The following is a 12,831-nucleotide window of genomic DNA, read 5'->3' as shown; positions in this document are numbered from 1 at the left end:
TAATTGATAGGGTCATCATAAGTTGGAAGCATCTGGGGGTCTGACAGGGCACAGGGCAAGGCAGCCAGCCCCAAGGAAGCTTTACAAGCCCCACAATGGCTTACCCAATGCCAGAGTGAGACTGGAGGGGCAGGGGCTAATAATGAGACCTGTTAAGGGGCAGACCTCTACATGCTTTCTAGTAATCCCCATTTAAAGCTAAAATACAATGTTGTAAATTGCACACATCAGGTTGGATTAATGAATGCTGATTGTGGTGAGGGAGGTACATTCTGCGGGATTGCCTCTCCCGATATACCTCCCGAAAGAGTTCTTCTCTCATCTGGAGAAAATCTTCTGGTGATCCCTGGCCTAATGACTGTCCTTGGCCAGGGCCTTTTCAGCTCTGACCCCAGCCTGGTGGAACGCTATACCCAGTGAGGTTTGGCCCCTGTGGGTTTTAAAACGGTTCCTCAGGGCCTGTAAAACTGAACAGTTCCGGCAGGCATATGGTTGAGGAAAGCAACAGTCTTCCATCTGACTGCCCCCCCTTCTCCTCCTCTTTTCTGCTCCCTTTCTCTCTGCTAACTTTCCACAAATGGTACAAATCGTTAACTGTGCTGTGTTATTATGTTAGAGATGTATCTGCTGCTGTGTCAGTAAGGAAGCTGGTTTTATTGTTGTACTTATGTAATTATTTCCTGTTTTTACATTGTTTTAAAAGACTGTGAGCCTCTCTGAGCCTGGCTTGGCCAGTAAAGGGAGGCTTAAAAATAAAATAAATCAAATCATTTTGCACATATCCAGAGCGCTCTTTGCTGAATTCATATTTCCAGAATGGAGTCTTGGGGAAATACAGTGATTAAATGCTTTCATCCCAAAATACATTTTTTACATTCAGGCATAGCAACCTATTCTAATAAACAGCTGCATACTCATTATTTGGCCTTACCCAGATTCTTTACTCTAAGTCTTAGTTCCTGCGCCAGATAAGGGAATTAACTGTAAGTATGCACTGATTTTGTTTAAGAATTTTCTTCCACAAACCTGCTCTCTAGTTTTAGATGTTTAAGTGTCTCTTACAGACAGAGAAGTTAGGACTTGGTTGGGATGATGTGAATGTGGGAAGGATTAGAAGGTTGAAGCTTTGAGTGCTACTGCTTCTGGAGGCCACCAACTCTACTGATTATAGGCATAGAACTTGATTTCCAAAATTAGCAAATAACATTATTTTGTATAAGCAAGCACATTGGCCGTCCAGAGTATGACAGGTAGGGTTGCCACCTCTGGGTTGGGAAACACCTGGAGATTTGCGGGGGTGGAGACTGGAGAGGGCAGGGTTTAGGGAGGGGAGGAACCTCAGCTGGGTACAACGCTATATAGCTCACCTCCAAAGCAGCCATTTTCTCCAGGGGAGCTGCTCTGTCATCTGGGGATCAGTTGTAATTCTGGGAAATCTCCAGCCCCCACCAGGAGGTTGGCAGCCCAGGTTCTGCAAGTTTCCACTTTGCAGGGAGGGACATAGCCCAGAATAAGGTGGTTCAAGTGAGAGGTCTAGTGCTAACAATAAGGCTACATTAGTTCTGTCTTTGATACAATTCAAAAAGTATCCCCGTTGTATGCATCACAGTTAGGGCTGCCAGCCTCCAGGTGGGAGCTGGGGATCCCCCTGAATTACAGCTCATCTCCAGTCTACAAAGATCAGTTCCCCTGGAGAAAATGGATGCTTTGGAGGATGGACTCTATGGCATTCTACTCCACTGAGGTCCCTGTCTTCCCCAGTCTCCTTCCCCAAATCTCCAGGAGTTTCCCGACCTGGATCGGGCAACCCTAATCACAGTCCCTTATGAATCATCATATGTCTAGCATTTTAAAGATACATCTGTGCTTACCCAGAACTGCCCAAACCACTTCCTGTCACAGGAGGTGGTTTAGTGATGTATACTTGAGTAGAATAAAATAGTTGGATGATATTCACAGTATTGCTTTAGTTGTGCATCTCAAAAAAATATTTTTTCATTGGAGGAAGCCTTTTGAACCTTTTTGGGCCTCTCTCAAGTCCTGAGGGGAAAGAGGGTTATGTATGTATGTATTTATTTATTTGTTGCATTTATAGCCCGCCCCATTCCCAGCAAGCTGGGCTCTCAGTGGGTCACAACAGTAAAATTCAGAAAACGTTAGTTAAAACATACTTTAAAACATTAAAATTATATATTCCAACTGGTACGAAGGTACAATGGAGCAAAATGGCATTCATTTCACTAATCACAGGCACTGGAGAAACTTGGCCAGGCAATGAACCTCCCAAGCCAAGTTTGGCGGGAGGATGGGAGACCAGCAATAATAGTATTCTTATAATACTGCAATGTCAGACACAAACAGTTGGATGTCTTTCAAGAATGTGCTTTTAAAAAATGGCTTCTAATATAACTTTACCGAGAAACCATATTGACACAAGAATTAAATTGAAACTATTGACACAAGAATTAAATTGGTGTGTTCTGGTTATGATTTATAGAGTAAAGCCCTTTATGTGACAGGTGCCCCTAATATCAACCGCAAACATCTAAGGATAAAGAGGTGTGAAACAAGGAAATAAAGCAAGTCCTGAGGGGAAAATTGGTGGAAATTGGCATGACCTTATATATCTCCCCCCCCACACACACACACTTTTAACAACAAAAAATCATTGTTAAAAGGTAAGGACCAGCACTTTGAATTGGTCCTGAAAAACACATAGACAACCAATGAAGATATTTCAATACTGGGGTGGTACATTCAGATTGGCTTTCTCCAGCCTAAGGATGGCCTATCATGCTCTGTGTCAATTAAAGTGTCCAAGGTGTCTTCAAGGCATGGAGCATGTTACATCAGTCAAGTCTTCAGGTGTTTGGATCATTGTGGCCATGTCAACTTAATCTAGGAGGGCGGAACAGGTTGTGTGCCAGATGTGATGCATGAAAGGCCTTTGGATAGCGAAGCAACTTTCCTTCTTGTCAGGACACAATCTAACAAAATCTTTCCAAGCTCTTCCTGGGATCTGCTTGTACTGGTTGGATAGCAAGACGGACTTGCCTTATCTAGTGTTGAAACAATTATTTTCAGAACATCAGCTTATCTGGATCCATCTTACCTGGATTCACCTTCAGCTTGATCCATAGCAGATTGCAATATTCTTGTTGCCAGAGTGGAAATGATTATCAGGAATTTGAAGCAATGACAGAATCATTTTATTTTTGTGAGGAAGTTTAGACATAGCATGAGAAGGCATATAAAGTGTGTTTGAAAACTATATTTGAGGTGCCTCTGGTGGCATATATGGGGTACCATTGAAGGGCAGATATTATAATCAACAGGTAACAGCTTTTATTGTGTGTTTGGAGGTTGGTAAAATGAGTACCCAGCTTGCTGGGAGTAAAGTGTAAATGACTGGTGAAGGCAATGGCAAACTACTCCGTAAACATATACTTGCCCAGGGGACTACCTTTACCTTTAAGGAGGAAGAACAAATCTCTGAAGATAACCAAGCAGTGCTTCCATTTATAGAAGTGTTTTTAATTCAGGTTTCACACAGGAGGTATAGTCTTTTTAAAACCCCACACTACTATTCTGAGTAGACATAGGACTGTTAATTTATTGCCAAGTATTCTGTGGCAATCTTGTTTCCCTTTTTGATTGGAGTTTGAAACTGCATTTAAGGAAACATCCACACATCAAATGTAAGAAGCAATTGCTACTAGGAGTAGCTTAAGTATTGTTAGCTTTCATAAAGCAAGACCCCCCTGCCTTCTGCTCCTTGTTTTGTTTGGCTAGTATGTACAGAAAGCTAATTTCCCAGGCTTTTGCAAAGAAGGAAGGGATGTTTTACAACATCATCTGTATGATTTATGGATGGAGGGGGAAGAAGAAGAGCCTTTTAGTGTAACAGTGGGGCCCAGTCCTGCCTTTTGCTTGATTGCAAATAAGGAGCAGAGTTGGGTCTAGTTCTCACTGTTGAAGGCGTGGGTCCAACACAACCTCGCACTTTTAGCCTGGGATCTCATTTGGGAAGGAGGGCCACTGCGACTATGTTCTGCACAGAGAGCTGCGTTGCTTGTCTCCACAAACTCCTTTGTGCCTTCTCAGGTGGTGCCATCCTGCTTTGAAAATGCCTCTTACCATTGGTAATTCCTTCCACTTGCTTAACCAATTTGAAGTTCAAGTTTAGAACAAATAGGAACTAATAATTTTTTTGGACATTTTCTGTGTACAATTACAAGCTGAGCTTCTTGATATAAACAGTACTGTAAATAACTCCACATGTGCACAACTCCAGTGTATGTATGGGGCAATCCATAATCTTGACTTGTATGGGGCAATCCATAATTACGCAGAGGTCTTTGTGGACTTCGTAGTCTTTGAAAGGTTTGGAATTGTTTAAACCTTGGATTTTCCAAAATGGATACGTAGTTCTTCAGCATCTGTCTTTGTACTTGTTATCTCATCTTTGAACTAATTACGTCACCGGTTACTCTGTGTTGTTTAAACAAAATACTTGTAGCAATAGCAATCCTAAAGACGAGCCATACTGGATCAGACCATCAAGTCCAGCAGTCTGTTCACACAGTGGCCAACCAGGTGCCTCTAGGAAGCCCACCAGCAAGACGACTGCAGCAGCACCATCCTGCCTGTGTTCCACAGCACCCAAGATAATAAGCATGCTCCTCTGATCCTGAAGAGAATAGGTATGCATTATGACTAGTATCCATTTTTACTAGTAGTCATGAATACCCTTCTCCTCCATGAGCATGCCCACCCCCTCTTAAAGCTTTCCAAGTTGGCAGCCTTCACCACATCCTGGGGCAGGGTGTTCCACAATTTAACTGTGCGTTGAAGTGGCCTTGTATCCAGAAAGGCCCTAGAAAGCTTACCTCTTTAGGTTTTAAAAGACATTTTCTGTGTGGGCTTAATTTTCTGATTTTAGCTATTTTTGTCCTTCCTCTGGTTTAATAGGGCACAGATCAGCATAAAGTCAGAGTTCAGGAATTTTAGGGATTTCCTGAACACAGTATTGTTATTTGTATACCACACAACTGCTTTCAGCTGTAACAGGAAGAGAGCTGGTTTTATCATTTCATTTACTTAGATTTAGTAAAACGATATGCTGGTGGTACATTTTGCAAGCTCTGTGGTATTTTTATCATTTACCGTTTATTAACGTGTTTGTTGCTTGCTTATTTTTCTATGGCCGTTTCTGCATGGGTTATCTGCCTTGAGTTCAATGCTGATGAGCAGGGGGCTTTTTCTGTTTTCCCCACAGCATTGTGGTGCATTTGTGTACTTCCCAGGGTTTCCCCAGCTTTTCTCTGATCTTTTAATTGTTTTGTATCAAAGTTTTGGGAAAGGTTGCAGTAAAGGCTGGATGGCTGCTGTGTAAGTAAGAAAGTTCGTGGTTAGGGCTGCCAACCTCCAGGTGGCACCTGGAGAATCTCTTGCTATTAGAATTGATCTCCAAGATCAGGTCCCCTGGAGAGAATGGCTGCTTAGGAGGGTGGACTCTATGGCATTATACTATGCTGAGGTCCCACCCCTCCCCAAACCCCGCCCCCAGGCTCTACCCCCAAAATCTCCAGATATTTCCCAATTCAGAGCTGACTTCTTGTTTGTTAAAGCATTGGCAATTGAATATTGTAATATCAATATAAGGTTAACAATATTTGTAATAGGTTCTCTGAATTCTCAGCGTTATTTTTTTTGTAAAAATTAAGTCTCTAGCAACTTTTATTGCAGAGAGATTTGCAAAAGAGAAAGAGATGGAGATTTACTTTAAAAAAGATACCTGAGAAGCTTTCAGAGAAGTTAGACATATTGTTATAACATTGTACTGGTATAATGATATTTAATTGCTAATTTTTTTTAAAATTGAAAATCCTCAGTGGCCAGGGAAGGGGAATCTGGAGGGAGACCAGGTTCAGGGAAACTGTGGGGATACTTGCTATGTAGAAGCCTTGTTGCCGGTGTGCTGTATTAGCATCTGCACCAGTAATGGGGAAACCACGCAAGCCTGTCCTGTGGAAACCACCTTTAGCACAGAAATAATTTGTTACTGAACTCTTTGATCTCAGATGGTAAGAAGGAACTAATTGCACACATAGATATCAGATTAGAAATGTGATACATTTCTCGGTACCTTTAGTTAAAAAGCTTGTTAAAGCTGGATGAAAAAATAGTGGATGGAAAAGTTTGTCTTACCAGTGGACATCGATGAAAATTAAGCTTAATTAGAAGCAGCATATTACGGCAACAGATAACTGGAACTTTTACAGTTCATACCAGTAGGGTATAAAGAGCAACGTGAACGAATGCAAGAAATTTTTGAAGTAAAAGCCTTTTGCTCAAGTTTCGTCATGTTTTTCCCAAGTACAGACGGTTTCCATTGCGGGCAGGTCTTAATGATGCATCAAGTGTGGCTTTTTATATGCCAACAGTGACAATCCATGTATTATAGTGAAGTTCAGAAGTAAGATAACATGGCGCATAATGAGAGTTAACATGCCTAGAAAACAATCAGTGTGTTTCAAGAATAACCTCTGGCGCAAAATGTGGTGGGACCTTCTGATAAGTTGACACAATTTTTCCTTTTGGGAATGCAGATGATTTTTAAACAGATCAAGTCTGTTCTATTTTATCTTTTAATTATAAGAACATTTAACATTTATATCCTGACATTTGCTGACTTGCTGTCAAGACGTGTGTGTGTGTGTGTGTGTGTGTGTGTGTGTGTGTAAAGTGCTGACTGATGGTAACCCCTTATAGAGCCGGCATGGTGTAGTGGTTAAGAGCGGTGCTCTAATCTGGAGAACCGGGTTTGATTCCCCACTCCTCCACATGAAGCCTGTTAGGTGACCTTGGGCTACTCAGTTTTTTTTTAAAAACTCAGCCTCATCTACCTCACAAGGTGTCTGTTGTGGGGACAGGAAGGAAAGGAGATTGTAAACCAGTTTGATTCTCCATTAAAAGGTAGAGAAAATGGGCATATAAAAAACTCTTCTTTTTTAAGGCAAGAGATGTTCAGAGGTGGTTTGCCATTGCTTTCCTCTGCATAGCAATCCTTGTATTCCTTGGTGGTGACCCATCCAAATGCTAACCAAGGCTGACCCTGCTTAGCTTCTGAGATCTGACGAAAACGGACTAACCTTGACCATCCAGGTCAGGGCTCCCAAGGCATAATGCACCTAAAAAAGGGCCAAGTCCTGGTTGCAGATCAGTTCCTTCTCTCACTTGCTCCTTCTGCAGAATAGCTGGCCGCTGTCATAAAATACAAGGAAGGGGCCCGGCAGCAGTTGATCAGGCAGGCTGATGTAACGGAGGTTCTTCTCTGCTTTGTACAGAATGGTTGGTTACTATGCAGTGTTAGTATAGTCTAATAAATGTTGCTCAGGTTTTAAAAGAGAATATTCAATTTATTTGCTTTCTTTAATCTTGTAAATTCCTTATAGTTTTTTCCCTTATAGAGCACGTTTTCATGTTTTATCGGTGTGTTTTGAAATTGGAGTCAATGAGTCTGTACAATTTCTGCTGTATCCTTCTGTCCTGCGACGGCCGCCAGCCACAGCGTCGCGGGCCCTCTTCCCCCAGCAGCACTTAACGAGCTGTCCACGCTCAGGAGCTGCCCAAGGAGGTTTTCCCCCATTGCTGCCGGCGAGAGCCACCGACGGCTCAGGAGGACGTGGAAAGAGGGAGCGGCTCGAGAGCCTGGAGGAGCGGTTGGCCAGCCGGCATCTTACCGCCGCGTCCTCTCTCTCCCACAGGAAGCCTGCCTGAGAGAGGAGCACGGAGAGGGACCTTCCTGCGGCCGGCAGGAAGGCCGGAGGCCAGCCGGGAGGAACTAACGGAGGGTGGGGGCCGGTGCCGCAGCCTTCCAAGCGTCCCGCTGGCCAGCTGAGCGGCGGGCGGGCAAGGCCATGAAGGGGGCGGGGCAGGTGGAGGCGGGTGGGGCTGATGGAAGTCCCGGCCCAGCCCTTATAGAGCCGGGGGGGAGGGGTTTAAGAGGAAAGTCCCCTATAAAGGGAAGGCGGGAGTGGAGGCCGAGGAGGATAGCCAAGGGAGGGCAAGCTCCGTATAGCCCACAACCCTGGCTGACTCGGACGGAGAGGACAGTTGAGGCTCTCCGAACGAGTGGTCTGAGACCGAGGAAACCCCGCAGGAGCAAGGGTCCGTAGGGAAGTCGCCCTTAGGGGGCGCTAGGGCCCCCCCCCCGGGCCCTACAACTTCCTTCAAGGAAATTAGGATAGTGATGGTATACATGCTTTTCTCCTTCTCCATTTTATTTCCAAAACAACTCTGTGAGGTTGGTTAGGTAGTGTTGGAATAGGCAATGTCTGGTGTACAAAGGAGAACAGAAGAAGGTCCTGCAGGGAGCAGCAAGAGGATAATTAGATATGATAGTGAGGACAGGACCTTGTCTCCTGTGTCATTCCTTGTCTTGTCTCCAGGTTGCTGGTCTTAGGGCGATATCCTGCTGCTTCTTGGAAGTTCCACACTTAGCCTCTCTCTCTCAGCTAGTGATGTAGTGATGTAGCCTCTCTCTCTCAGCTAGTGTCCTACTATCTCTGTCTCTCCTAGAATCATAGAGTTGGAAGGGACCACCAGGGTCATCTAGTCCAACCCCCTGCACAGTGCAGGAAGTGAACAACTATCCCCTCACCACCCAGTGACCCCTACTCCATGCCCAGAAGATGGTGGGGGGAAACCCTCCAGGATCCCTGGCCACTCTGGCCTGGAGGAAAATTGCTTCCTGACCCCGAAGTGGCGATCAGCATTTCCCTGGGAACTACGGAGTTACTTCCACATTAAAACCAGACAACTAGTTTTTCCGGGTTTTTTTTCTGTTTTAGTGGAAATAGTAGTTTTTCTTTTTTTAAATCTGCATCAGCTGAGGTTTTGTAGCACTTTATAAATTTTACTCTGCTCTCCTCCTTCTAATATTTTCTGCAAACTGAGAAAGACGTAGCTGCAAGAACCCTGTAGTCCATTTTTATGGTTCATTTACCCTAACATTCTGTTGTAGACTAGCCAAAGGGCGGCTGTCTCTAGCATTTCCTATTTGTGAGTTTTTCAGAGGTACCTAAGCCACTGCAGAAGTCCTACTGATCCCACAAATGATTATGATGGTCTGATAGCAACTGAGTCAGAATATCAACTATTATCAGTCAGTACTGCTAGTTCTATATCTAAGAAAAAAATTTGTGCAAGACAATCTGCAAAGGTAGGAGGATGTGGGAAAGCTAGGTGCTAACATTATGGTTCTGGTGTGTTACTGCTGATAAACTAGTCTGCATAAAGCACTTTCTAGATCATATCTCAGGAATCTGAATCTGGTATAATAAGCAGCCTTTGCAATCTGTGATTATGTGTGAGTAAAGTGCCTTCAAGTTGCAGCCGACTCATGGTGATCCCTTATGGGGTTTTCAAGGCAAGAGACTAACAGAAGTGGTTTGCCAGTGCCTTACTCTGCATAGCGCCCCTGGTATTTTTTGGTGGTCTCCCATCCAAACAGTAACCTGGGCTGACCCTGCTTAGCTTCCAAGATCTGAGAAGATCGGGCTAAACCATGCTGCCTCCCCTCCCCTATGTGCTTCATCTATTTATAGAAACTGGTTTTGATGGTTGCATCTCCAAATTTCATAACCGCACATACTCTTTTTATTTGTTTCGTTGTCATAAAGATTTTTTCCCCATTTTGGAAAAGTCACAATGGCTTGTCCATAGGCAGTGGACCAGCATCATTAAAGATGATAAAACTAGCTACAAAATGTTTTCTAAGAAGGGCTTTAACTTTTATTTTCTTTTTATTTTAAATATTTGTGTTTTGCTTTTCTAAAAGTCTTCAAGGTTGCTGGTGATAGGGGCTTTCCCAGCCCCCCTCCAGAGTTTTCAGTTCTGTTTTTTATACATTTGGTTTGTTCCCCTGAAAAGGGGATGGGGAGACAGTGACTTCAGAGCGAGGAGTATCATTTTTGGCGAGGGTGCCAGCTGGAAGCCTGATGTGTGCAATGGCCACAACACTGTTCCTTTTGGCAAATGGCCCCTTACAAAGCCCGAACTCCCTGTCTTTCTCTCACTTTGTCCCTTCATTACCATAACGAAATGGGGCTGAGGTTGCTGTGATCCACTGGGCCCTTCCAGGCCTTTGTAGAGGCAGACCCCTGAAATTGACCAACGTTGCTTTCCTATGCTGAAAGACACCCGTCCGTTGCAAATACTGGCGGCAAGATGTTTCTGGCAGACCATGCCACCCCATCACCCCCACATGAATGGAACAGGGCAGACAGGGACGAACTATGTTCAGTTGAGCATTTGTGCCCTTTCTGAGTGTCCTCCCAATCCACTGGAATTGTTGGCACAACCTCGTTCAGAGCTGACCTGTCCCCCTCCAATGCGGCCCTGGGTCAATAAACCCAGCTGCTTTAGCATTGTGCGATGTTCGCATTCTTTGCAGGTGCTGTCTACCAAGGGCACGCTGTCTGAACAAGCAGCTTTGACATGGTTCCTTGCAGGATGAGGACTATCTGCTCCACTGGCAGATTGAAGCATCAGTGTTCTTCATCAGCCTCCCCACCCGCTCTCATTTGTTATGTCTACGCACACAACGAAACAGCTGTGGCAAATGAAAACACTTTATTGAAGGGCTTTTAGGGGAAAGGGGCCAAAAGAACCAGAATCCACCTCCACTTTAACCTCATGGGAAATGGGTGTTCCATTCCTGGGGCGCACTCCAAATGGAGTGAAAGGCAAAGAAGGGCAGCAGACTGTATATAATAGTTGATTTCAAAAGGCAGCCTTGGTCTATGGCCAGGACACTGTTGGGCCGGTGGCATAGCGGTCTGATCCAGAGCTTGCCCTGTTGGATCTTCACCTGCAGAAGGAAGAAACAGGCACATGTGCATCTGCAACAAGGTGCCACAAGTGCCTTGGTGGGTGCTTAGAGGGCCATCTGGGGTCATCAGGGAGTGTACTCTGGGGCCTATGGGTGAGACCTCTGTCACAACTGTGCCTCCCTCCACAAAAGCTGGCACTGTCCAAAACATCCTCACACCTCTGGCATACATGTCCAAATCAGCAGCAAAAGATGGCCCACTTTGGCAGCCACAAGGGAAGGAGGTGGCTAGTTGTGCTTTTAGTCAGCATCCTGAGCTCCTTGGGGCCTTGTTTTTCCTATCAATGGCTGCCTATGGGCCTTGCTTTGTTTTTTGTTGGTGCAACTTTGTGCCTCCATCAGGGGGTTGAAACACATTAGGGACTAAAACCAGCCACGCCCCACGATCCACCCACAGCGATGCCAGTGCAGATCCCTGCACCTGAGTTGCGCCAGCACCCAAGAGCAGCACAGCTGCACTGGGGTTCTGCGCTGGTGTAAGCGGCCCTTATGCCGGCATATCTCCAAGAGTGTCTTCCCAATCCCAATTTTTTGCATGTGCTATCTACCAACAAGCAGCTTTGACAGGATGAGGACCATCTGCTCCAGTGTCAGATTGAAGCATCAGTGTTCTTCATCAGCCTCCCCACCCACTCTCAGTTGATGCCCACACACACAACGAAACAGTTGTGGCAAATGAAAACATATCTCCAAGATATGCTGGCATAAGGGTCAGTCAGCTCCCTAAACCCATTCTCCCACAGCCCGTGTGTACCATCTTGAAAGTGAACTTTAATAAAATGGTATGGTATACCCTAGGCATGATGAGGATTAGATACTTAAGTTGGAAACTTACTGCTGTTTTTGCCATTTTTGTGTTTCTAGTTAACAGCTGGCATGATTGCTCTACCCATATAAGGGGATGTCTATGTTTTTGTGATTTTTACAGATGGCACCTAATGATGAGGCTGTGGTAACACTGCTTTGTGAATGGGCCGTGAGCAGTAAGAGATCTGGCAAGCATAGGGCTATGGCTGTTGCCAAGCTATTGGAGAAGAGGCAAGCTGAAATTGAGGCAGAAGTAAGTTGCCTTATAGTATAATGAATGTGGGTGGGGGATATAATCCATTTAAGAGGAAGTCCCTTTGACTTTGACTGTAACCAACTTGTTGTGGTTCATTGATTTTGGTTCTTTACCTCAGACAGTGTCTAATACTGAAAAATTTGGTTTGTTCTTTTTCACAGATGTCATCTGGCTTTTCCAGATTACAGTGGGGCCAGGAGAAGGGATCAGTTTCGTAGATGTGATGTTAGAATTCTACACTGATTGTCTATTTCCTCATCTGTTTTCATCTTTGTAGAGATGCAGTGAGGCAGAAGTATTGGACGAGAAGGAATCCATTTCTTCATCATCAGTTGCTGGATCCAGCCTTCCTGTATTCCAGAATGTGTTCCTTAGGTTTTTAGATACTCAGGCTCCCTCGTTATGTAAGCATCAATTCAGCAGGATGAATCTGCTTCTACAGCTACTGAATTGGTTTTGCTCCATTATTGTTTTGCATCTTTGACTATCCCTCCCTTCCCTTACTTCAGCCTCACATACAAACTTTTTATGCATACGTCTTTAATGATCCAGAACATTCTTTTGGGAGCTGAAGCAAAAGCTGTTGGCTTTGCGCCCAGTTTTAAGGAACTTAGTCATCAGCAATGTGTATTGGGATAAGAAAAATATTTTTAGCTTGCATTACCTCGAGGGCTACAGTGTATTGTTAAAATTAGATGTATGATAAACTTGTTAAAGTGTAAGACCCAAACAAGAAGATGCTAGCTAAAATCAAAACACTGCCCTAAACCCAAATGTCCTGCTGTGCTTCTCAGGATTGTTTGTACCTATGTGGTCATGATGGCACATTTCTGAGACATTGTGGTGGTCACACAATTTATAGTGGCTGCAT

At 44.4% G+C, this 12,831-nt stretch overlaps 1 protein-coding gene across 1 annotated transcript in view; it reads left to right on the top strand.

The window, feature by feature from the left end:
* MED12L (mediator complex subunit 12L) overlaps positions 1-12,831 on the top strand; it is a 208,297-nt gene that overhangs the window by 39,898 nt on the left and 155,568 nt on the right. Inside the window, 2 exon segments of the mRNA XM_056849403.1 lie at positions 11,826-11,957; positions 12,238-12,364. Of these exon segments, the coding sequence (XP_056705381.1) occupies positions 11,826-11,957; positions 12,238-12,364 (259 nt within the window).

This window comes from Euleptes europaea, chromosome 5 (genome assembly GCF_029931775.1).
Source record: "Euleptes europaea isolate rEulEur1 chromosome 5, rEulEur1.hap1, whole genome shotgun sequence".
Lineage (NCBI taxonomy): Eukaryota > Metazoa > Chordata > Lepidosauria > Squamata > Sphaerodactylidae > Euleptes > Euleptes europaea.
Note: the sequence above shows the minus strand (reverse complement) of the source record. Positions and strands in the feature narration are given on the sequence as shown.